Genomic DNA, 24,840 nt, shown 5'->3' with positions numbered 1-24,840 from the left:
AACTATAATAGTCGATAGTAGGTTACAAATAAAACAGGATGTACATTTTCATCGTATATTTAATCGTCTCGATGGAGCGGCCGCTACGTGGCGCCCTCTACAGACACCGCCTTACGCACAACTAACACTCGCAACACTTATATATTTGCCCGTCGAGTTATTTGTACGTTATGTACATAATAAATCTTGTATAAAATTATATTGATAACAAAGAGTAAATTTTACGAACGCATAGTCTGTCAAAAAAGTGAAGAATTTAAATTGGCAACATCGTAGAGTCATCCCTTTTTTCTTATATTTATTTGAAAGGGACGACACTACGATGTTGCCACTTTTTAATTTCTTCACTTTTTTGACAGACTATAATGTGATTTTTAGATTTTTTAAACAGTTTTGAAGTTGTTTATAAAATCATACTTTTGTATAACGAAACCCAAATTAAAAAATGTTAAATTCCATAATATAATGATCTTTATAATTTAAAAAAAATGTATAAAATAACAACTTGACGCACACATCGAAATATTACGGACTTGTTAATACTAAACTATCGAGCATAACATAGCGGTGCCGAACCGTACACGCGACCATAAATATAACAAAAATAACCTATGAGTTGATAACAACGCTAACTTAACTAATAAATTAAAATTTATATAATGAAAATTTGGTATGAAACATCCAATCGGACAGAGCATTAGGTGTGTTCTGAAAGGTGCATCAGACTACAAAGATATATTTTCAGAGAAACGTAACTGAAACAGATCAACATTATTATAAAGTTTTTTTTATAAAATTAGAGACAGACGAGCAAATGGGTCACCTGATGCAAAAAAACTGCCGTCGCCCATGGACACTCCCAACATTAGAAGAGTGGCAGGCGCGAGGCCGGCCTAATTTTTTATACGAGTACACATTTTAGCATATTTTAATTTAACTTTACGTTTCTTCCAAATTTCAGTTTTTTGGTAGTATGCTGATGCATATTTCGGAACACATCCTAAAATTTAAGATTCAATAGTCAATAACTTGGAACAGTCAAAATATTATACCACTCTCTTCATCTCTTAATAAATTTTAATGACGAATTGAGTATTTTGTAGACTGTTTTAGCGATTGCCAAAGTAATCAATCCCATAGCTTCCATATTCCTACCGATTCTGTTGTATTCTGTACAACTTTGAGATTAGAAAAAATCTTTCTGTAATTTCACTAAGGGTAGTATTTAATCGAGTGACTGTAAATTACAGTTTTAGGTGTCAAAATTACTAAATTTGGGTTATAGAATTACTATTTGAGCGACTGAGAGTGAGTGACGAGAAATTAACAGAACAGCAACTTAGAAATTATTTATTTGAGTTACTTAAAATACAAAATGAGTAGCTTTATAATTTTTGAGCGACCTAATATCTGTTTGAGTGTCAACGTTACGTCGTGCATTTTTTTCAATATTTGGCAAATGTAATTTTTATACTGAGCGGCATTTTATCTTAAATGAAGTGTTTCGAATACCAAAAACCACTTTGAAAAATACACTAATAAGCCTCTGCTTATTAGTGTATTTTTCAAAGTGGTTTTTGTTTTAATGTGTGCTCATTATACTCTATAATGAGCACACATTAAAACAAAAAAATGAATATGAAATAACTATTTGATGAAACACTTTTATTCAGGGACTACTACGGACAGGGATAGAATATTTTTTTTATTACTATCAAGCAAATTTTTTGTGAGAAGCTTCATTTGGATAAGAGGAATAACAATTTTATATGTGAAAAAAAGTGGTAGCTAACAGAGATAGAAAGGATTTCATACTTTGATTTGATGATCCCAAAATATGTATTGTTCTATTTGTAGGAACTTAAATTATATAACGGTAAAAGTTTAGAATCATACCCAACGATTTAGAGGGGCAGGGGAGGGGGGTAAACCCCATTTATATATAAAATCATTAATAAATTACACAAATTATCCTTAACGGAACGTCAAAGAAATGGGTAAAATTTTAATGGCGACCTATAACAAAAATAAAAACAACTGGCTTAAATTATGATTCGACGGAACCCCGCTACGCGGGGCTCCTACTTCTGGGTGGTTTACAAAAAAATAACCACGATGGCTAAGGCCATCTAACCTAACCCAAAAAAGTCGTATTGGTCCGCAGCCCAACTCACCTGACTGCAACGATTCGTCGCCCCGCCCCCATTCGAATTCGCACGCATTTAACAATATGTAGTGTTCATTAAAACACGTATCAAAATATAAAATATAAAGCTTCAAATAAAATATCAATAACCAATTATCATTAATAAAGCAGCTCACAAAAGTTTGCTCAAAATGAACTTTTTAGTAGCTCGTAATAAATAACCTCACTTAGAAAAATTGAATCTATATTTAACATTGAAGTTGCCCGCTATGTATTTCCAGTCGCTCACTTAGTAATACAGTCGCTCGGATAGAATTTTAATATCTGAAATAGATTAATCGCAATCCACATTTTGTAAGCTCGTTCTGGATTTTATTATAAATCAATATTAGTCGTTAGATTAGTTTATTTTTCGCTTAGTCAAATACCGCTCATGTTATTAAAACAGTATGTTCATCATCAGTCGCAAAGTAAAGTAATTTTTTATTCGCTCGTTTTATTATTTCCCTTTCACTAAGGGCACAAAAATTGCCGTCTTTACATTTTTTTCCAATTTGACAAAAATTTTGACGGGATATAAGATAAATTCCCGTCAAAAGTGGGATAACGTATTGTCCTCAATTTATCAAAATTACAATCCTATCCCTATTACCTTATCATTGATATGATATTACCTATAAAAAAATCTTGAAATTCTTATAAAAAACAACAAAATCAGTAGATACAATGTAGAAGCTACACACCGCAGTAACAGGATATTTCAATATTGTTCCTCAACCACCGAACAAGTGTCGGTTAGCCGATCATATTTTTGTTGTCATATTATGACAAAAACAAAAAATATGAATTAGCTATCTGAAATTTACCAGAATATTGGGAAACAATTTTATATATGAAATTGTTAATTAAACTCTTTTTAAATACATTTTGATCCAAATGTGAGCAAAAAAAACTCCACGTAATTAAAGTGCCATCGTGGCTCTAAGTGTCTAAACACACTAGGCTGAAAATACGCCGCCGAAGTTCGGCATGATTACGCCTGCAATGTATTTTAAATGACTGATGGCACACCATGCCGAAATTACGTCGCGTTATATTGCAGGCGTAATCATGGCGAACTTCGGCCGCGTATTTTCGGCCTAGTTTGTTTAGACACTTAAATTCATTGTAACCTGAGTTTCGTTAACATTTTTATCAAATTCGATTAGAACAGAGTATAATTTTCTATTTGAATCTATTAAACAATAACAAAAGTTTGCGGGTGGGATCAAGTATTCGCAGTCGTTTAATGTCGAAGTAGTATTCAATTTCAATCGATTATAAACTAAATACTATTTACAACATTAACCAACTACAAATTCAAAGAAAAGGTACATTTGCTTAATCTTAAACTAAAATAAACTTAACTATAAAAATCTCTTTAATTTTTATAAATTTTTGGTAAAGGCTCAGATCGACAGGTTTTTTTTGTGGCTTAATTTTTTTTTTCAAATGACAGATGGCGCTTATGTGAACTATGATGTTTTATTATTCGATCGAAGCCTTTTCATCTTGAAACATTCAATTTCGGTGGACAATATTATTTTGTATTTAAAATCGGTTTGGACCAATCAGACCTAGCTACATAAAACGGCTGCACGACATATATTAATATTAAAAAAACAGAAACACTGCGCTTATTACAATAATTTTAATCGTGGGATAAAAATATTTCATAAAATCATACGATAAAAATCATACTCCATAATTTAAATGTAAAAGATTGCCTCTGTTGTCGCACCGTCAAAGTCATAACACAATAACAAATAATACTATATTTATTATTTCAGCATAACTGTCTTATTATAAGAATATGTATTAAGTATTTAAATAACTAAATTACGATATATGTTTTCATCCAATAAACTTAAAAAATAACAGAACATTTATAATTATTGGACTTTAAGCGGATACATTTTTATTCTAATATATTATAAAACATATCATAATACATATTATAATGTATAATAATATAACAAAATCTTTTACTTACGATACTCTTATATTTCTTTTTTTTAATCTAAAATATATTTTTATACTATGAAATAAAATGGAATACATGATAGATGTTCGCTTAGTCAAAAAAAGGTACTAGTACCAAGCAAGGGGGATAGTAAAACTAGGAATTTTGAGTATATCTGGCCCCTTTTACACTAGTACCTTTTAGATTTATATTTATTACACAAATGAAGCATGTTTATATGAAACACATATAGTCACATTTTTTTTGTAGTCAAGTCATCGATTAGATTAAGAAGAAATCTTAAGTTACCGCGACCGACAAAAAATCAAATAAAATGCCACTTTATGACACAGGTTAAGGTTTCATTTTCTACCGCCGAAGCTTTGTAGTAGGTCATAAAGTGGCATTTTATTTGAGTTTTTGTCGGTCGCGGTAACTTGTGGCAAAGATCAGAAAGCCACTTAATAGATTCATGCTTAACAAAGACAAGAGGCAAGTAACGTAGGACCATCCAAATGTCTCTCTCTATCCGGCGGCCGGACGTAATAACTTTTTGAACTGGTCGTGTGCAAAAAAATTAAAGGAATTTTACAGTAATATTATATTAAAATCCTTTACTCGTAGGAAGTACAATCTTTTTAGTTTTTCCATATTTTCGCCAACACAGCAAGCTAGTTTTCGATGAAAAATTTTCAATAAAATCCATTCTTAAATCGGTTGCACTTATTTTAACAATACATTTTAAAATAATTATATTGTTGCTATTACAAACAATTTTATTATTAGATTTGGTCGGCTATATTATATATTTTGCTTAGATATAGTATTTACATATAACAGTAATGATATAAATAGAATATTGTGACACATGTTGCAGTTTGGTTTAACGGGACAAACGAGATGAGGTTTTTCTATACAAGCTAGCCTCTTTTATTCTTTTAAGTATTCGGAATATGTATTTAGAAAATGAAAATGACTGCGTCGCAAAAATCACAATAGCCATTTATATCATAACCGGCCTTAGAGTCCTACTAAGAATTATCTATGTATGTAATATACGCGTATGTTTCAAAGTTTTATTTTTACATTTAAATTAAATCAGTACGTTTATTTTACACACAAATACGAGTCTTACGACATAACTATCAAATAAAAATATATAGTTGTATATTTAACGAGCTAATTACACTATAATAACGTTTAACATTGAGGGGCGGTTACATTCTCAGATTTTATAAATTGGTGGGTTCCGTGGGAATAACAATGGGATAAACGTGAACTGGCGAGGCAAATTAACTCGGTTACCATTTACTCTGACGGTTACTCAGATCATCAGATCTAGTTATTATAATTTGTTGAGTTTCTTAATGTTCGAACGCCACACAAACTCAACGAATAAAATATAAATTAGACTCTAGTCTTGTATTGGGTATTAAGAATTTTCCAGCTAACTTTCATTTTTGGCAAAAACTTGACTCGACAGTTCGTGACATAATATTTAATAACTTCCTTTCTATATATTATGTATTATAAATTATTATCTATTGTAAAAACTCAAGTTAGCATAATATATTTTATAAAACTATGCATACACAAAAATTTTGTTAACTATAATAATTATAATTTAATTATCTATTTATTATTATAATTTACGACTAAAAGGAGTATTTATTTATATGTTTTTAATTTATATTTACATATTTTAGTAACACGTTACATTCGAATTACGCATTCGAAGTTTTTTCGTTTCTAGGACCCAATAGACGACATTTATAATTTCTATACGCGAGACGTCAAAGCAAAGCATGCAAGAATATGCATTTTGCCAACCAATCAGTTAGTTGATTTCGACCAACGCCATGTAGTCTCAAAAACACGGTTAAACTGAAATAAACTTGGACCGTATAAGTCTTGTCCGGATCGTATAAAACCTTTTTCAAAATAGCAACTCTAAATTCTTCCAAAGCACACTAAGCACAAACAGCGCATTAATTGTCCTGGATTCAGAGTTTTCTGAACACTTTTTAACTTTGGACAACACCTCAATAATCATCAAATCGACCAGCGTTTAACACTATCTAAAGTCACATTTCTCTCTTCTCTTTTCTGACGTTTCTGAATTTGTTAACACTGTCCAAAGTCACACTTCTCTCTTTTCTTCTCTTTCTCGATCATCATCATGATCAGCGCGCGTGCGGCGGCGGGTGAGGGGGCGGGGGCGGTCACGTGTCGTCGGGGCGGTCGCGGCGCGCGGCGACTATAGTCAAGTCGGGGCGCGTCCGCATCAGCTGGGAGGGCGAGGGCGCCCCCGCCGCCGCCGCCCCGCCCCCCGCAGCCCCCGCCGCCTCGCGCAGCGTGTCCAGGCTCGCCACTCGGATCGAGGGCCATTTGCCACCTGGGTTAGATTTTGAGTTAAAATTTTGTGTCTTAACATATTTACATAGGCAAGTAAGTAACTTACGAGTAATTAGTGCTTTCAGTACTTTACGGTCGTGCAAAAAAAATATATTCACATAAGCCGTTTAAACAAAGAAAATTGCATAATTTTAAGTTGTTATTAACATTGCGTTCTCTACGACGCTAAAGAAACTGGCCTCACTCAGCTGATCTAACATAAAGCTGATTAGTGATTAATCTATATAATTTGATCAATCATTTTTAGGGTTCCGTAGTCAACAAGGAACCCTTATTCACCTTTAAAATTATCAAAAACTAGCGCTACTACGGAACCCTATATTGCGCGTGGCCCGACACGCACTTGGCCGGTTTCATTGACCTCTACCCTATAATCTATAATATATGGGCCTAGTATGGCTTAAATAATGATTATTTAATTTATAATGTATGATGTACTCACTGGGCGTGGGGTGGGGCAGCATCGGCATGACGGGCGGCATGACGGGCGGCATGCTCGCTGGCATGCTCGCCGGCATCTCGTCGTCACTCTTCTTTATTGTCACCTACAAAGCATATTTAGCTTTTAAATATAACATTAAATAGATTTGACATTCCAAGACAGTGGGACCATTTACGGTTTATAATGCCACCCTGATTTTCATTTTTTCTAACAATATGACTGCCTGTATCAAGAAGAACTATTCTGAATATTTAAATTACATATACTTAATACAAAACAATATAAATATTATATGATATACAACAGACCATCTGTATATTAGACTCGATGGCGCACGCATTTTTAAACAACAAACCTACTATGATTATTGATTAGCTGGTTTAATTTGCAGCACACACAGCTGAGTAAAGCAGGCCATAAACGCAAGGGTGTACCTGACAGGTTTGCCTGTACAGTTACGCCTTTCAGGCAAAGTTGAGGAAAAACCTACACAGTTCTGTAACATACACGCTCCGGTTTACCTGCGGGGCTAAAATGGTCATTTTGGAGAATCTTATTATGAATCATAATGTGGTTCATTTCTTTTTATCGCTAAATAGCTTTGTCTACACTGTGCCTTTTTCTGTTCGTCAAGGGCATGCTTTATAGCGCAGTCAACATCGCACGTGAGGCATGCCCGCGACGCTATGACACTTTTCTTTCCAACGCGGGTGGATTTTGACGCATTCAATTATTGAATATGCCAAACGAAAGTTGAATAAAAGCTTTGTCCACACTGTGCCTTTTTCTGTTCGTCAAGGGCATGCGTTGTAGCGCAGTCAACAGCGAACGTGAGGCATGCCCACGACGCATGCCCTCTGACCGTATCCAAAACCTCAAAAATGACAATATTGGCGTTGCGTTCCTTGACGCATTTAATTATTGAATGCGCCAATATGAAAGTTGATGACTAAAATTAAAGATGAAAGTGCACAGTGTGGACATAGCTAATTAATGATGAAAATTGAAGATGAAATTGCATAGTGTGGACATAGCTAATGGTCACTCTGCTTGCGATTCATATATGTCTAGTTCGTACTAATTTGACATTCGTCAGTTTAACAATACATTTTCTGAATTTATTTTAGAGGAATTGCAAAATGTGACCATTTTAGCCCCGATGAACGGTTGACGTGTTCAGGTAAACCTGTCTCCTTTACGTGTATCGCCTGCATTACTGATTCGTACCTTGTCCGGAGTGGGCATGTTGAGCGGTCGGCGCTTGTTGGAGCCGCCGCTGTAGGTGCGCGACCGTATGCCCTTCCCGTCGCCGTCTAGTGCGTTCATCTCGTTATCTAAAAAGTTTCAGAAACTTTAGACCAGCGGTAGGCAACAGGCGGACCGCGGTCCGTATGCGGACCGCGTAAGGTCGAATCTCGGACCGCGAAATATTGTAATGTATTTTATACCAAGTATCAATTAATGCTGCTGGTAGGCCACGTAGATATTTTAACTAATTATATAATTCCTGAGTACTAATATAGTTTGTAATGAAATAATTATTGTATTTACTAACAATTTATGGACTCCAGTTTGAAATAAACATTTTTATTTATATACATATTATATTAATTAAAATAATATTTTAAAGCTACATAGGGCAAGTGTGCTTTTTCTGGACCTCGTTAAAATTTTCCCTCAGTGTCCGGACCTCACTTAAAATTAGTTACCGACCCCTGCTTTAGACCCACGATTAAAAGAGACGTCACGTTTCTCCTAGGGAGTAGGGCTGCAATCTATTGGAGCGACGCTGTCGCTTCGTTGTTTTAGATAGAGCTCGACAAGGATTTATATGAACGTGGCGAAAAAAGGAATTAACGCTATCATCATACAAAAACGCAATTTTTGACAGTCCTCCTTTACCAACAGTGCCCCCGCACACGTTCATTTATAATCTTGTTGGACCAGCTGTCATCTGTCAATTTCTCCGGTCAAAGTTAAGGCTAAAGTTAAAGCTAAATTTAGCCTTAACTATAACCATAACTTTAACTTCCACACCTCTGGTGCATTGATACATTCCACCCTCAGTGTTTTACTATATTTTTTAGTGTTTAAATATTTTGTAGTAAATTTTTGTGCAGGAACCTAGGTAATTAAATATAATTATGAACTTAAGAACAAGGTCCTCGATATCAAGAAATCCATAAGGGATCTTGGAGTTATTGTAGACTCAAAATTGATCTTTGATGAGCACATCGACTATATTATTAAAAAAGCCTCAAAAGCCCTGGGATTTGTCATAAGGTCGTGTAAAAATTTTCAATCTGTCAAAGTAGTAAAAATACTATATTGTGCGTATGTTCGTAGTATCTTAGAGTATTGTTCGGAGTTGTGGAACCCTGCTTACAACATATATATCGATAGAATTGAGTCCATACAAAAACGGTGTCTCAGATTTATTCAATTTAAGTGCAACCATTTTCTAAATGATTATGATGCCGTGCAAAAAGTTTCATTTTCTCCCCTTGTACCACCGGAGACATATAGCTGACTTATTTATGTAAAGTTCTAAATAATAAAATAGATTCCCCTGATTTACTTAATAGATTTAATATTAATATTCCCCGTAGAAACGCTCGTCATTTTATGCCCCTTTATGTTACACCTTACAACACATACTACCGTAAAAATTCTTTTATACTTAGGTCTAGTTCACATTTTAACAGATTTTTAATTGCCCATCCACTTGAAGACATGTTCTCCCTAAAACCAAATAAAATTAGAAAGCTTATGACTGATACGTTCTTTAAGTAAAATAAATAAAATTTGTGTATTGAATTACTTTTATTGATTTTTTTTTATCGTAAAAGTAAAATACTAAAGGATCGTACCATCTGCTGTGTGTTTAATTATGTTTAATTATGTATAATTATTTTTATATTGATTACTATTTGCTTCATTAGCTAACAATTTTTAATCTCTCAACCATTTCGTGTTATATAAAATTTAACAAAATATTTGGTAGTTTGCTTAAATAGTAATTTACATTTTAATTGATTTTAGATTACCTCAATTCATGTAAGTACTTATTAAGTAAGTAAGTGATTTGTATCTCGTCAGGACTTTATGTTTGAAATGTTAATTTTAGCTTAAATTTATTTCTTACCAGCGAAAACTTGTTATTGGCAAATCGTTATATAATTTGTATCATTACCATTATAATTATGTGCTGTAAGTTTTCCCAATAAAATAAAATAAAATAAAATTACTATTTTAAGCTGAAAAATAACTCAAACATGTTAAATATTTTCATATGAGAAAATGATTTTGGTATTACGTATGTATGAGAATTTCGATGGCACCCGGCCCCTTAAAGGTGCAACTCACCCCGTTCGTTAAGGTCGGCGATGTATGCGGCGAGGTTGGTGGGGTTGACGCCCAGCGCCAACGACGCCGCCTCCAGGCTGAGCTCGCCCTTCTGCAGCCGCTCCAGGATCTCCGACGGACCCTTCGCCTGCCAGAAGTCGCGCGCGGTCCTGGGGACATGATTGAATTAGATATAGACACCAAACTTCGCCTGACAAATTGTCGTAATAAAAAGTTGAAAAAAAGAACGAAAAGTTGCGACATTTTAAACTTAAAAACGTTACGGAAGCTCCGTCACCGGCTGGACCCCATCAGGCTGTATGCCAACTGTGACCTTGACCGCACGTCCCCTGTGATCTTGCCCCCACAGTGAGTCCACACCTCTGTAACCTTGACCCCGCCTCCATTGTGACCCCGCCCTCACACGTCTGTGACCTGCGACCTGCGACCTCACCTGTAGGGCCTGTTGATGCAGCCGAACACGTCCCTGTAGCGGCCGTACAGCGTGCCGTAGCTCACGCCCAGGATCTCCGCCGCCTGCTTCATCTCCAGCTCCTTCAGCCTCACCGCCTCCATCACCTGGGACATATTTACAACTTAATTAAAGCCATCGTTTTATTTTAATGTATAACTAAAACCAAGAACAAAGTAAAGGTTGTTTTTGCTATAGCGACTTGTCATTTCAACTTTAAATAAAAAATTAAAAATACGTTTTTGCATTTCATAAAAGTTCCGGATTAATGCAACAGGTGGCGCTAACTCATGTGGTACTATCAGAGAAGTTGAGTCATAGGCAGATGGGGGACCTAATGGCCGATTTACACGGGTGACTAAAGCCGCACGATTTCCGTCGCACGGCGAAAATCGACCGTGTAAATGGAAATTCGACCATGCGGCTAAAGTCGTAAGCCCCAAAGTCGTGCGGCCAATGGCCGCATGCGGCTGGTGACTAAAATCGACCGTGCAAACGCTCAGTCGCAAGCGATCGCTTGCTGCGAATACTATTGTTGACTGGTGACTTGCCGGGTGACTAAAATCGACTCGTTAGTCACCCGTGTAAATCGACCATAAGTATTTTAGTCGCGTTACGTCAAACCCAGCCGACAGATGACGTCTTACATAAGTTGACATAATCCGACGAAACGACGTAGGTCCGTGAACTGCCTATTAATCGATTTCTTCGATGGTACATGATAGTAAAATGACCGCAGTCCGCATCGTACCAGTGTTTTCGATAAAATGACGTAATTTTGCAGCCCTGAGGCGTCCCCCCACTCACCCGTTTGACGTAGCTCTCCTCCCAGAACTGCGGGCGGCGGCCGTGCTGCAGGTAGTCGTTCAGCTTCACCACGTCCTGGAACCGCGGGTCCGTGTTGCCGCTGCTCTTCGGCACCGCTGGGGGAACAACATTACAGGTTAGAACTCAGTCTGAAACACGAGCCGTACCACGAAACTGTTTTGTGACGAGAATGCCGCGTCCTGCTCCAACAACATCATATCACGTTTGGTTAGAGCAGGACGTAGCCGTAGTGTAGCCGAGCGGTACTCACGTTTGAGGTCGATCATGTTGGCGGAGGGCGGGCGGGAGACGGCGCCCGTCATCATACTCTCGTCTGACTCCTCGTCTGTCAACACACAACACAAAATAATGTATACAACTTTAGGTTAAAAAGCTACGTTCATTCTAAACTACATAGTAATAATTAGTATTGTATAGAATGTACAACTTTAGAGCTCAGCAAATCTGGAGGGGGCAATAGTTGATACCTGTCACCGTTTGTAAATCAATAAATCAATGCACATTTCCTCTTCCATTTCTGCTGAGCGATCAATGTGCGCGATCCATTGCTGCTGCACACAGCTGACATGAGAAATCCCCAGCTAAATCAGAATTTGCTACTATTTCTCCCTTTCAGGTTATCTCCCGTCTCCCTTTCACACTATCTCCGTCTCACTCTCACTATGTCTGTCCCACTCACCGGCGCTATTGTCCCCGTCGACGCGCAGCCTGGTGTGGAGGAAAGAGCCGATGTCGGCGGGGGGGTCCGCCCACTCCTCCTGACACACTATATCCGTCTCACTCTCACCCACTACGTCTGTCCCACTCACCAGCGCTGTTGTCGCCATCGACGCGGAGCCTGGTGTGGAGGAAGGAGCCGATGTCGGCGGGGGGGTCCGCCCACTCCTCCTCGTCGTCCCCCTCGTCGTGCGACCCCTCCGACCCCTCCCCCCGCTCCGCCCGCTCGCCGCACTCCCCCCAACCGAGCACGCGCTCCGCAGATATATCCTGGAGAAAGTTAATATTATAGTTAAGTAACTAAGTATAAGGGCCTGTTTCACCACTTCCTGATAAGTGCCAGATAAGCTATCCACAACTTAACTTGATAGATAGAGTATGAAGCAACTGTTAAATAAGTTTTGGATAGCCTATCCGGCACCTTATCAGGAAGTGGTGAAACAGGCCCTAAGTTTTGGAAACATTCTCTGCGTGCTTGTTCAGTTCAGACACAGCGGGAACCGCGCGTTTCCCGTGTTTCAACATTGTGGTTAAGGGAGGAGCCACACGGGTGCGGCGGCGGCGCGGCGCCGGAGCGGTGCCGCTGCGGCGTCCTGCATATAAAAATCACGTACGTAAAAATCACGCACCGTGTGGCATATCATTGATTTTTATATGCAGGACGCCGCAGCGGCACTACTCCGGCGCCGCACCGCCGCCGCACCCGTGTGACCCATGTGACAGTGTGAACGCTGTAATACAAGGCCTTTGCAATAAGCTGCGAGCGGTTCCCGCTGTGTCCAAACTGGGTCTTAGGGTATATTTCCATAGGAGGTGCGTTGCGAGGAATGTGTTTTTGAACACCAATACAATGGCATCATTTGCCTGATCTCGCTCAGAGCAGCCTAAAATACACAATTGGATGGGATGGCATCTTAAAAACACATTCATCACCTTTTTTGTCCTTGTCTGATACGTTTGAAAAGTCGCTTAATAGACAAGGACAAAACGTTATCTGTTTTAAGATTAAGACAGGACTAATATAAATGAATCATGTCTGTAAAATGATTTGTATTTCCAACAAAGAAACATGCAAAAATAGTACAAAAGTACAAACATACACTGCCAAAATCTTTTTTGAATTCTTAACATTAGTATTTCTAATAGTGAAAAAAATTTGAATATTATGAACAGGAAAGGTTTCAAAATACGAAAAAGACTAATGGGAATATTCCATAAATATCTTAAATGTCAGTACCAACTTGTTCCTTCATTCTTATATTATTATTTTTGATATTTTTTTCCTTATTCATATTCTAATATGGATGTTGCCTAGTCAAAATATTTCATAATTTTTTACAAATTAAAAAACTTTCATAAAAATGATTACATAATTTAGGATAAACAGTAAGTTGCACTTCTAGTATATTTTTATTTTTTATGATTTTCCCTGTTCATATTGTAATAGGGAATAGGGATGTTGATAAATGTTAGTTTTTTAAGTAAGTATATTAATAATTTTCCACAAATTAAAATAAAAAATATATTTAATAGATTAAATAATTTAAAATGTGCACTTATGTAGATTGATCAAAATTAAACAACCAATTAAAAAATATTGTCCTTTTCTTTGCAAAATATTTTTTATGGTTTAAATATTTATTATTTGCATTGAAGTTTAATATGTGATACAGATTGGTGTCATACAGACAAGACTTACCAGATTCCCATGCCGCCACTCGTGTTCCTTATCCCTGTAAAATAAACATACTTAATGCAATTTTAAGAATACACCTTACTAATCGTATAATAATTATGACACCTTAAATACAAGCTAACATTAAGTAATAATTTAGACTCTGAAGTAACACATAGGCTACTACTTATCGTACATACTTATCCCGTAAAATACAATTTTTCGCGTAGAATATTATTAACTACGTTATGCTTGCCTAGGAAAGTCTAGTTTCAAGATAATGTACTGTAACTGTGGGGGAAGGGGGGGATAATACTGACAATTTCATGGTATGCGAGGAGTCGTCTTCGGAATGTTCCACCGCGCTGGTCAGCCGCTGTCGCTTCGGACTCGGGCTTTCACTGGAATATAAAACGGTATAATATTTTAACTCGTTTACAGTCAAAACATAAGAATGTCTTGAGGGATCACTTTATCATGGAAGTCTGTATCAAACAAAAAACGTTTTCAATTAAGGACAATATTATGCGCATTTTTAGGGTTCCGTACCCAAATGGTAAAAACGGGACCTTATTACTAAGACACTAGTCAGACAGACCGACAGACAGACAATGTCTGTCGGTCTGTCTGTCTGTGTGTCTCCAGGCTGTAACTCAAGAACCGCTATAGCTAGATTGTGTATATCTGTTGCCGCTATAACAAGAAATACTAAAAACAAAATAAAATTAATATTTAATCCCATACAACAAACGTGATTTTTTTTCTATTTTTTGCTCGATATCAATAACTGCAACACATAGGCATTTGAAATATTGACGAAATACTCAGTTATACAGGGTGTAATAAAAATAAGTGATAATACTTTAGGGTGTGTACGTGTTCCTTGTAGAGAGTTCACTGTGAAAGTAGCAGCACTGAAAGACCAATTTTTTTTTCACTTTTATACTCATCAGTGACGAGTGTCGTGCCCGAGTGCCCGAGCGTCACGAGTGATGGAACTCGTGACGCTCGGGCCCTTGCCCATACAAAAGTGAAAAAAAAAATTTCGTCTTTCAGCGCTGCTACTTTCACAACTGACCTCTCTACAAGGAACACGTACACACCCTAAAGTATTATCACTTATTTTTGTTACACACTGTATTTGTACTTTAAGAATCAATAATAAAATTTAAATAAATTAAATAATTAAGGGGGGCTCCCATACAAAAAAAAAAATTCAGCCTATTTTTGCTTGGTTGAGGTACGGAACCCTTCGTGCGCGAGTTTAACTCGCACTTGGCCGATTTTTTTTTATTTACTCAATCTTAACGCTTATAAACTATCACAGTGAGACGTGAGACTTACGTGTCAGAAGTTTCCCTTTTGAGTGGACTCAGTTTCTCTTTAGTCGGCAGTTTGATCAGCGGCGGTGGCCCTCCTGGAAAAATATATGAATCGTCAATAACTTTAACATCCATATCCATAGACCATACTGATATTGTAAACGTATGTCTGTCTGCCTCTTCTACCTCTTCACGCCTAAACCGCTGAACCGATTTTGCTGAAATTTGGTGTGGAGATAAAGTGAGTCCCGGGAGAGGACATACAATACTTTTATTCTGTTAACGCGTGATAAACGAATACGGAGTTGCTAGTTAGGTATAATGATCTACTGCAGAGGTTCCCAAACTTATTTCGTCTGCCGATGCCGCCCACTTTAAGAACAAATTATATTTTAGCGCCCCCATTGTTTCAATTTAAAATGCATCCTGATGAAATAAATCACTCCCCCTCTACACAGCGCCCAGACCTTCAGCTTCCACAAGGGGGCGTTATCGCCCACTTTCGAAAAGGCTGATCTGCTGCTTATGCGACACAAATCCATCAAAGAAATTGATTCATAGGCAGTTGACGGACCTACTTCACTTGGTCGGATTATGTCAATTCAATGCCACTTGTGATCTGTCGGCTGGATTTCACATAATGCGACTAAATTACGCAGGTCCGCCAAAAACTAAAACTAGGCCTTTACATCCGTTGTGGATGATTTATACAGTTATACTAGATGACGCCAGCAACTCCGCGCGTTGCGCCAAAACTCGTTTATCGCGCGGGAACCGCACATTTTTCCGGGACTCAAAGTATCTACATGCCAAATTTCAGCTAAATCGGTTTGGGCGTAAAGAGGTAACAGACAGACAGACAGACAGACGGACAGACAGACTCACTTTCGCATTTATAATATCAAGTATGGATTTTTCAGAGCGAAGTAACCACTCCTCAAATACTGCAGTGCCTGGGACAAGATTTTTAAATGTCCGTATGGTTGCCCAAGCGCATACGGCATTCTCGCATCATAGTCGGCCTAGTCCAGAGGAAAGAACTAGTCAATACGTCTGGGACCAACTATGTGCGGGTTTCCTCACGATGTTTTCCTTCACCGTACGAGCGTCCGTATTATGTACTTGAGATCAGAAAATGTCTCATAGGTACACGCCTACACCCGGGTTCGAACCTGCACCCTCTAGGAGTGCGAACCGAAGGTCTACTTATTAGGTTAGGTCCGCCATACGCCTATGAAATAAATGAATCAACTTCTGATAGTACATTTTTTAACAATAAAATTGCTGTTTAAGTTAGCACTTGGTGCTATAAGTCATCGTTCCTACTTCTTACCATTGACTTTATCCTTAACTTCAGCGTCGCTCTCCTCCGTCCTCGGGTCAGTTTCAGTCCGGTCCGGCGCGGGCCGGTCGCGGCTCTCCGACGTCCGGTCCGTCCGGTCTGTCCGCTCCGGCCGGTGCGCCGGCTCCGGCTTTCTGTCGTTTGTTGTCGCCGTCACCGCACCTAATAACATGATAAGTATTAATTGAAATTACATTTTAACAATGCAAAATTATATACATACTAACAATGTAAAATTTGCCTGTTTTTTATCAAAAGCTTACCATTGCCGTCCATCCCATCTAGCCCAAGACTCACCTTTTACATGTGTATACAACGCATAGATCATTTTTCTTGTGAGAAAATCAGCCTGTATTTAGTAACAGACTTGGACACAACATTTTTTTAACACTAGAATCGAACCTAAGTCTTCCAAGCCAAGAGCCCAACTCTAAGGGCTCCATAACAGTGAATTCATGATGAATTCAAAACTCATAATAAAAATTAAAAAGACGATGCATTCGTAGTTTTAAATGGAAGCCCTAAGACTTAACGCCTCTAGTCCACCGACGCTGCGAACTGCGAAACAGCGGCAAACCGATTTACTGTCTCATCCGCCACACGAAAGTGCGTTATATTGCATCTCGCTCTAATATACAGTTTCGCATAAGGGGTTGTACCACGAAACCGTTTTGAGACAGAATGCCGCATCCTGCTCTAACAAACGTGAAATGACGTTGTTAGAGAGTAGGACGCGGCATTCTCGTCCGATTGTTGAGTCTCAAAACGGTTTCGCAGTTATTTCGCGTTTCGTCAGCGTCGGTGGACTAGAGTAGAGGCGTAACAAATATAATGATGTATGTTACCGCTGGCGCAGTCGGGCGGCTCGTCCTTGTTGTTCCACCGTATGTCGGTCAGCCCCTTGATGCGCAACTCCTCCGCCGTCTTCAGCAGGCTCGCCAGCTGCGACTGAAACACAACACACAACACGACGGCTGTCACTTCAGTTAATACTTCGGGGTTCCAAATTCATCTAAACTTGAACACCATTCCTCCTCATCTAAAGTTAAAGACCATTTACATCATAGTTTACTGTCAAGGCTCAAGTGGTCCAAATGGGCCTTGAGTGTAGATTGAGTTAGCCATAACTGTGAAGTAAGTACTCTACAGTTAAGGCTAACTCACTCTGCAGTCTACACTCAAGGCTCATTCATTCTACAGTTAAGAGCAACTAACTTTACCATCAAGGCCTTTGGCAACCACACCAGTGCGGCTAGACTTAAAGCCCAATTCCAAAAGCCAAGGCCGACCCACTATTCTATTAAGGCCCACTATCTCTTCTCACTCTACCCATAAACCCCGCTCCCTCTACCCATAAACCCCGCTCCCTCTACCCATAAACCCCGCTCCCTCTACTCATTAACCCCGCTCACTCTACCCATAGACCCCGCTCCCTCTACCCATAAACCCCGCTCCTTCTACTCATAAACCCCGCTCACTCGACCCATAAACCGTCCTCACTCTACACCCCAGTACTCTACAGCCTGCAGTACTCACATGGTGCACATTCATCTCGCCGGTGTACATGTAGTCGAGGAGCGCCCGCAGGTGTCGCGGCTCGGCGCCGTCCAGCACCAGCACCGGCTCGCCCTGCGCCTCGTGCGCCCCCAGCAGCGCGCCCAGCAGCTCCGAGCACGCCGCCAGCACCACCCTGAACACAGATTTTGAGAATACTGACAAGTGGTAAAGGAATATAATGTTTTTTTTAAATATTTTCTTCGGAATTCTTATGAGTTACGAGTTTATGACAGTTGCTATCCACTACACTCCTAAATTTAACCGTTTTAGTCAAAACATTCGATTTCACGATTACGCAGTTGTCTAAAAGCAGCCTTTCCCAAAGTGAGCGATAACTCATAACGCCCCCTTGTGGGCGCTGAAGGTCTAAACGGGTGTGGGATCTAGACAAAAAAATGGGGGCATTGTGTAGAGGCTTGGGGGGTGATTTACTTCGTATAGATTCATTTTAAATTGAAACAAAGGGGGCGCTAAAACATAATTTCTTCTCAAAGAAGGCAGTAGACAAAATATGTTTGGGAACCCCTGATCTAAAGGAACTCATGCTCGCCCTTCTAGACTGCTTAAACTAAACCGCCGCACTCAGAGACATTTAATGATAACCTTCAATTTAATGAAGAGTTTGACAGATATTATGTTACATGACTTATAAGGCCTATGTCAAAATTTTAAATCAATTACAATTAAGTAATTAATGTTCCACTATGAGTGCGGCAGTTAATCTCCTATTAATTATGGTAGAACCATATTGGTGCTCATATTGGAACCATTACGGCCATGCCACACGACGCGGTGCGGCACCGCACCGGTGTCCGTCTCACCGGACTACCGGCCACACGGTGAGTGCGGCACCGCAACGTTTTGCAGTACTGTAGCAGCGACGGACTCGAGCTCCCCGCGTCCCCGCCTCATCTCGAATCCGGTGCGCGTGCGGTGCAGCGCCGTGTGCCATACCATCCGTTTTTATGTGTCAGGCGCCGTACAGCCGCCGCACCGCATCGTGCATCAGGCATGGTCCTTATGGTGTTTCTGCCCACCTGTGCGCTCGCAGCGACACTCCGCGGATGTGGTGGGGGTCGACGGTGTCGTTGTTGGCCACCTGCGTGCCGAAGCTCGGCGAACAGTACAGCGTCACATCGCAGAACCGCTCTAGAACAGAACAATACCATTATGTACAAGTAGGGCCGGATTTATATTTTTATGAGTATAGGAGGCCATTTTAAATTTGCCGCCCCTATGTACGAACCAAGCCGCCACAGGACACAGCAGGCCATAGGCCATGACCTACGCTGCCTATACACAAATCCAGAGCTGTGTACAAGTCTGAAGGCTCTTAAATGCGCGCCCAGTCAGAATAAACTGTGTCCATTTTTCCAGACTTTGTTAAGCCATTTTGCAAACGCGCCCATAAAAATTAAAATGAGAGCAGAAGAAGTTGGAGAGGTCAGAGGCAGTTTCTTCGAAGAGAGACTTTAAAGTTATGGTAAAAATCACTAAAGGTTGTTTTAACTGTTTAAAATCACTAAAGGCGAAACTATAACAAACCTAGGGATTCTGGCAGTAGAAACGATGCCTGAAGGCAAAATGTCAGTCGAGTCTGGCTGGTTTCTCCGGCTTAGGTTTGGTTATCTGGTACATTGAAGACCACTTTACAATTACATTGCCAGAATAACGGCCCTCGCTCGTTCACTAGGATCAGCCACCCGCGATTGCGCTGAATGACGCAGACGTAGTGTCTCAAATCCTAATAAAACAAGAATCGTAGTAGGTTTTTACTTTGTTTTTATGTATCTATGCTTGCTCACTCATCACTCGCTCTGATAAATCCGGAGCTGGCTACGCTGTACATAACAATCGCACACTACCAGCCCAAATCTGTCACAATTCACTAAACATCCTATTTAATCTTCCTCATAATAATATTATAGATGTAAAAAACTCCCAATTTCATCATAAAAGCGAAAATTCGTGTCTCGAGTAACTTTAACATGCATGTTAATTACTCGGGGGCCCGTTAAATCTTTTTATAGCGTTTTCCCATGCCGCGACCCGCGCCGAGATCTCTTCCCATAGTACGTCTTATCTAAGGTTGGCGCGCTACAGTTTTTTAACCGGCTTCAAAAAAAGAGGATGAAATTCCCAATTCTACCTCGTAGTCGTTTAGGTTTCTCAATTCGACCGTATATTATACTAGCTCAAAGCCGAGCTTTGTGAGGGCTCGCATCGTCACACCTTGACTGACTGATGATTGATACTTGTGATAACACATCTACATATAAATAAATATTACTATGTTAAAGCACAAGTCAATAGGCGTGGTAGTTTTTCCGTAAAGTGTACCACAAATGTTCAGGTTGTGGGATATTATACTAGGGCTCGCTTCGCTCGCCCTGATTATTATTATTATGCTTTTTCGTGGATAACTTCGTCTTTTATGAACCGATTTTTAGTTGGAAGGAAGACATTTCAAACGTGGTCCCATAATAAAATACTGTCTAGAGACTTTTTTTGTTAATTATCATCAAAAGCAACTTTATCATTTTATTACAAATGAACCCCAAAAACTCTTTTTCGGTTATATCAGCAGGGTTGGTACTTCACTACTAAATACTTAAAATAATATTCATAACAATATTAGAAATGTAAAAGTGCCACTGTCAGTTTCTCTGTTACCTAATTAGTTAATTACACATAAACCAGTGAATCAATTTGGATGAAATTTAATATGGAGATATTTTGGTTCTCAGGATTCAGGAACATCGAATAGTCTTAGGGTTGTTTTTATTCAATTTACTGCGATTTACTTAGTGCCAGCAGAGACAGCAAAATAGGCGTTATTTGTTAAGCTATAAAATAAACTAGAGAAGAAAAACGTGAGCCTCAAACTTCGACATGTAGAATGTAGATTCCATGCATTAAAAAAAGTGCGAGTCGGACTCGTGCCCGAAGGGGAACCCTTACTGTAAATGGCGATTTGTGTATGGGCGCCCCCTTAAATATTAATTTTGTTTTATTTTTAGTATTTGTTGTGAAAATTTCAGAAGACTGGCTATAGCGGTTCTTGAGATACATCATACCTACAGCCTGGAGACAGACAGACGGACAGACATCGAAGTCTTAGTTATGGGGTCCCGTTTTTACCCTTTGGGTACGGAACCCTAAAAAGAAATATACATAATATTTTAACTCGTTCATTCAAAAACATTGTCCTATCAGTAAATGAAGTAATTAGCTTTCAGCGACATTAAATCCACGTCTGCATGAAAATAGCTTCAACGAAACGCCCGCGCCATTCGGAGCCGCTCATCCATTTCGCGATCGCGTGACAAACATACATACAAACTTATACTTTCACATTAAAAATATTATTACGATTTAGTCATTTATATTCATTAAAATATTATCCAGCCGATCTCCACGACAGAGAATTTAAATGGAGCAGTTTTCAGTTAAGTTTTTTGTTACTGGCAACAGCATTTTCGTTGTTGGAAAATTCGTCTATCGCGCGGTGACCGTACATTTTCTCGCACTCTTTTTCGCACACTCGCACTCCAACTAACACCCTCACAAACACTCAAAATACTAACATGAACGGACTTCACTATAAAATATAAATGTCGCAATAATAACTAGTGTTCTACTGTATTGTAATTTGCAAGATGGTCCGGAGTCTCCGGTGCCCTGAAATACAGGCAACGCCTAATAGTTTAGGCACCAGTCTCCCACAAAACGAGTGTTTTATGTAGAATCTTTAATAATGGTGTAATTTTGTGGTGAGAAAATAAATATTTATTATTATTATTGTCCGGATAAAAATTAAATTGGTTATCTGGTTTAGGGGCTTAAGTATGAGGAAGTAGCAGACAAACACGTCTTGAGCAGTGCTTTATTTTTGCTTAATTGCTTTATTTGTGCTTTATTTCTTGCTGGACCTAGTGGATACAAGTTGCAACTTCCTGCTTTCCTCAAACATCACGCAGCGACCGTAAATTTTTATAGAACAAACTTCTCATCCCATCTCCTTTCTTGGTCTAGCGGTTAAATTATTTTGGGATTTTGAGAGGTTTTTTATAAAAAAACATATTATAATAGCACTTTAATCGTGAAGAAGTTGAGGACAAACAGACACACTTTCGCATTTACAATATTGCTATGGATTTTATCTAGTCATGGTGGTCTCGTTTAAGAATTGGATATAAAATATAAAACAACAGTTACATTAGTTACATAATATAAGTTTACGATCGAAAAAAGTCTTCGTTTTTCCTTATTTATGATATAGGTACCTCGATCGTGGGAATCGCAGACACAATAGATTTTCAATTGTTATGCGACAGCCGAGTGCCGCTTGGGGATTGATGGGTTAATTTGTGAGTTATGAGTCGCAGAATTTCGGCTGGCAGAAATACTGCTGCATTCGGTTTCATACAAAAGTCTTGTTTGATTCCCACGAGCGTAATTTTGTGAGTCATGATTTGTATGAAAATTGAAAAGATATTTACGCGGCAGAAATTCTGCGACTCACAACACAACTCACAAATTTGAAATTAGGCTCGTTTGGCTTCACCGTGATCTGGCGGTTGAAAAATCATTTAAATCTAACAAAGTACGCCACGATAACAATCCACATTCTTCGTTTACAATTAGGAAAAAATGAAATTAAAATATATAATTCATAGTACAGATTTTCCGAGACGTGCCAACCCTGACGTTATCTAACTATATTACAAAGCGCGCAACTAACGGTCGGCGGGTCAATGACCCGAATCAACATGGCGTCGATTTTGATTCGAAATTCGAAAGTGCTAGACAAAATGGCGCTTGGAATTTTTTAAATAAAGAATATTTATATAACGGCCTACCTCTCGGTCACGTCTCTCCGGCGCGCGAGAAGAAAATCAAAAATCTACTTACCATACGGAATGGGAATGGTACACTACACACTCCTACGTTCATTTCGTTATCAGCTGTCTGTTCTAACACGCCACACGGTTTAATGCTATCTAATGATGAGATATTTCAAAATAAGTGTCAATGAGTCTCTACTTATTCCGGACCTAAAGGTTACAAACGGATCCTTTTGATAATAATTCTTTGTCCGTACTTGATTACACGATGAACTTTTATGCAGGGTGTAATGAAGCTAAGCTCCCTTACATGGAATTCACTGTGAAAGTAGCATCGCTGAACGAGCTAATATTTTTGTGATTGCATAACTTAGCAAATGTACTAGCACAGATTTCTCTCTCTCTCGCTCTTTCTCTCTCTATCTATCAATCAATCAATCAATCAAAATCATTTTATTTGCTCTAGGAAAGTAGTCAAAAATATCAGTTTTATCAAATTAAGAAATGAGCACAAATCACAAGCATAACAGGAAAAACTTTAATATTATTTTCTAAACATAATCAAAAATCAAAAAATGTTGTTGATAGAGATAGATAATGTTACCTATGTACTTATAAATATGAAATATACTTTTTTGTTAATAAATTATGTACCGGCTTTAAAAAAGGATACATATTGTAGGATGTAGGTAATACATATTTAGGTTTTTCAATCCAAAAATGTTGTCTAGCAGATGTAATATCAAATCAAAAGATAAAAAAATGGAAATACTAGAGTACTTAACATTTTTAAGGTTCCCTACCCAAAGGGTAAAAACGGGACACTGTTACTAAGACTTCGATGTCTGTCCGTCTGTCTGTCTCCCTAGAATATCCCACAACCTGTACATTTTGTGGCACACTTTACGATTAATTTGTGCTCTAACATAGTTATTTTTATTTATACTTAAAATAAATTATTTTGTAGATGTGTTTAAATCATCATTCAAAAGTCAATCAAGGTTTTTTATATGCAGATGTGTTACTATGTTATCATCAGTCAGTCAAGGTGTGACGACGCGAGCCCTCACAAAGCTCGGCTTTTAGCTAATTTATTTTGTTTTTAGTATTTGTTGTTATAGCGGCAACAGATATACACAATCTGTGAAAATTTCAGAAATCTAGCTATAGCCGTTCTTGAGATACAGCCCGCTGACAGACAGACGGACAGACAGACAGACAGACAGACATACAGACAGATAGACAGACAGACAGACAGACAGACGGACAGACAGATGGAATGACAGAAAACGAAGTCTTAGTAATACCCTCTACTAATACTACAAATAATAGGGACCCTCCCTTTGGGTACGGACCCCTAAAAAATCAACAAACTTTCCAGGAGTCAAAATATTCCTACACCGATTTTCATCTAAACTAGTTCAGCGATTGCAGAGTTAACACATTCAATTACAGAAACAATATACCCTTACGCAGTTCAAATGGATATTATTTTTATGTTTTGAAAGAGATAAACGCCAATGACCTCTTTAATTTTGTAAAAGTGAATTTCATAATAAAACAAGTTGCAAGCTTTTAAAAATCGAAACATTTTCATTTTGCCAAAAAATACTTTAAGCATTTCTCTTTTATAGTCTGTCAAGAAAGTGAAGAAATTAAAAAGTGGCAACATCGTGATTCGTGGGAGAGCCATGCTTCGGCACGAATGGGCCGGCCGACCGGAGAAATAC

The 24,840-nt window shown here is 38.5% G+C and overlaps 1 protein-coding gene across 3 annotated transcripts in view; it reads right to left on the bottom strand.

Moving 5' to 3' along the window:
• Positions 1-5,815: 5,815 nt before the first annotated feature.
• The window catches only part of LOC121740370, a 43,840-nt gene continuing 24,815 nt past the window's right edge, over positions 5,816-24,840 (bottom strand). For all 3 annotated transcript variants that reach the window (XM_042133045.1, XM_042133046.1, XM_042133044.1), the window contains 15 exons: positions 19,301-19,412; positions 18,243-18,396; positions 17,552-17,654; positions 16,698-16,868; positions 15,387-15,459; positions 14,363-14,443; positions 14,067-14,100; positions 12,460-12,637; positions 11,901-11,975; positions 11,630-11,745; positions 10,805-10,929; positions 10,372-10,520; positions 8,233-8,339; positions 7,006-7,108; positions 5,816-6,543 (listed from right to left, as the gene is read on the bottom strand). In XM_042133045.1, coding sequence (XP_041988979.1) covers positions 6,371-6,543; positions 7,006-7,108; positions 8,233-8,339; positions 10,372-10,520; positions 10,805-10,929; positions 11,630-11,745; positions 11,901-11,975; positions 12,460-12,637; positions 14,067-14,100; positions 14,363-14,443; positions 15,387-15,459; positions 16,698-16,868; positions 17,552-17,654; positions 18,243-18,396; positions 19,301-19,412 — 1,754 coding nt within the window. In that variant the 3' untranslated portion in view covers positions 5,816-6,370. The remainder of the gene's footprint in view (positions 6,544-7,005; positions 7,109-8,232; positions 8,340-10,371; positions 10,521-10,804; positions 10,930-11,629; positions 11,746-11,900; positions 11,976-12,459; positions 12,638-14,066; positions 14,101-14,362; positions 14,444-15,386; positions 15,460-16,697; positions 16,869-17,551; positions 17,655-18,242; positions 18,397-19,300; positions 19,413-24,840) is intronic.

This window comes from Aricia agestis, chromosome 3 (assembly GCF_905147365.1).
Source record: "Aricia agestis chromosome 3, ilAriAges1.1, whole genome shotgun sequence".
Taxonomy (NCBI): domain Eukaryota; kingdom Metazoa; phylum Arthropoda; class Insecta; order Lepidoptera; family Lycaenidae; genus Aricia; species Aricia agestis.
Note: the sequence above shows the minus strand (reverse complement) of the source record. Positions and strands in the feature narration are given on the sequence as shown.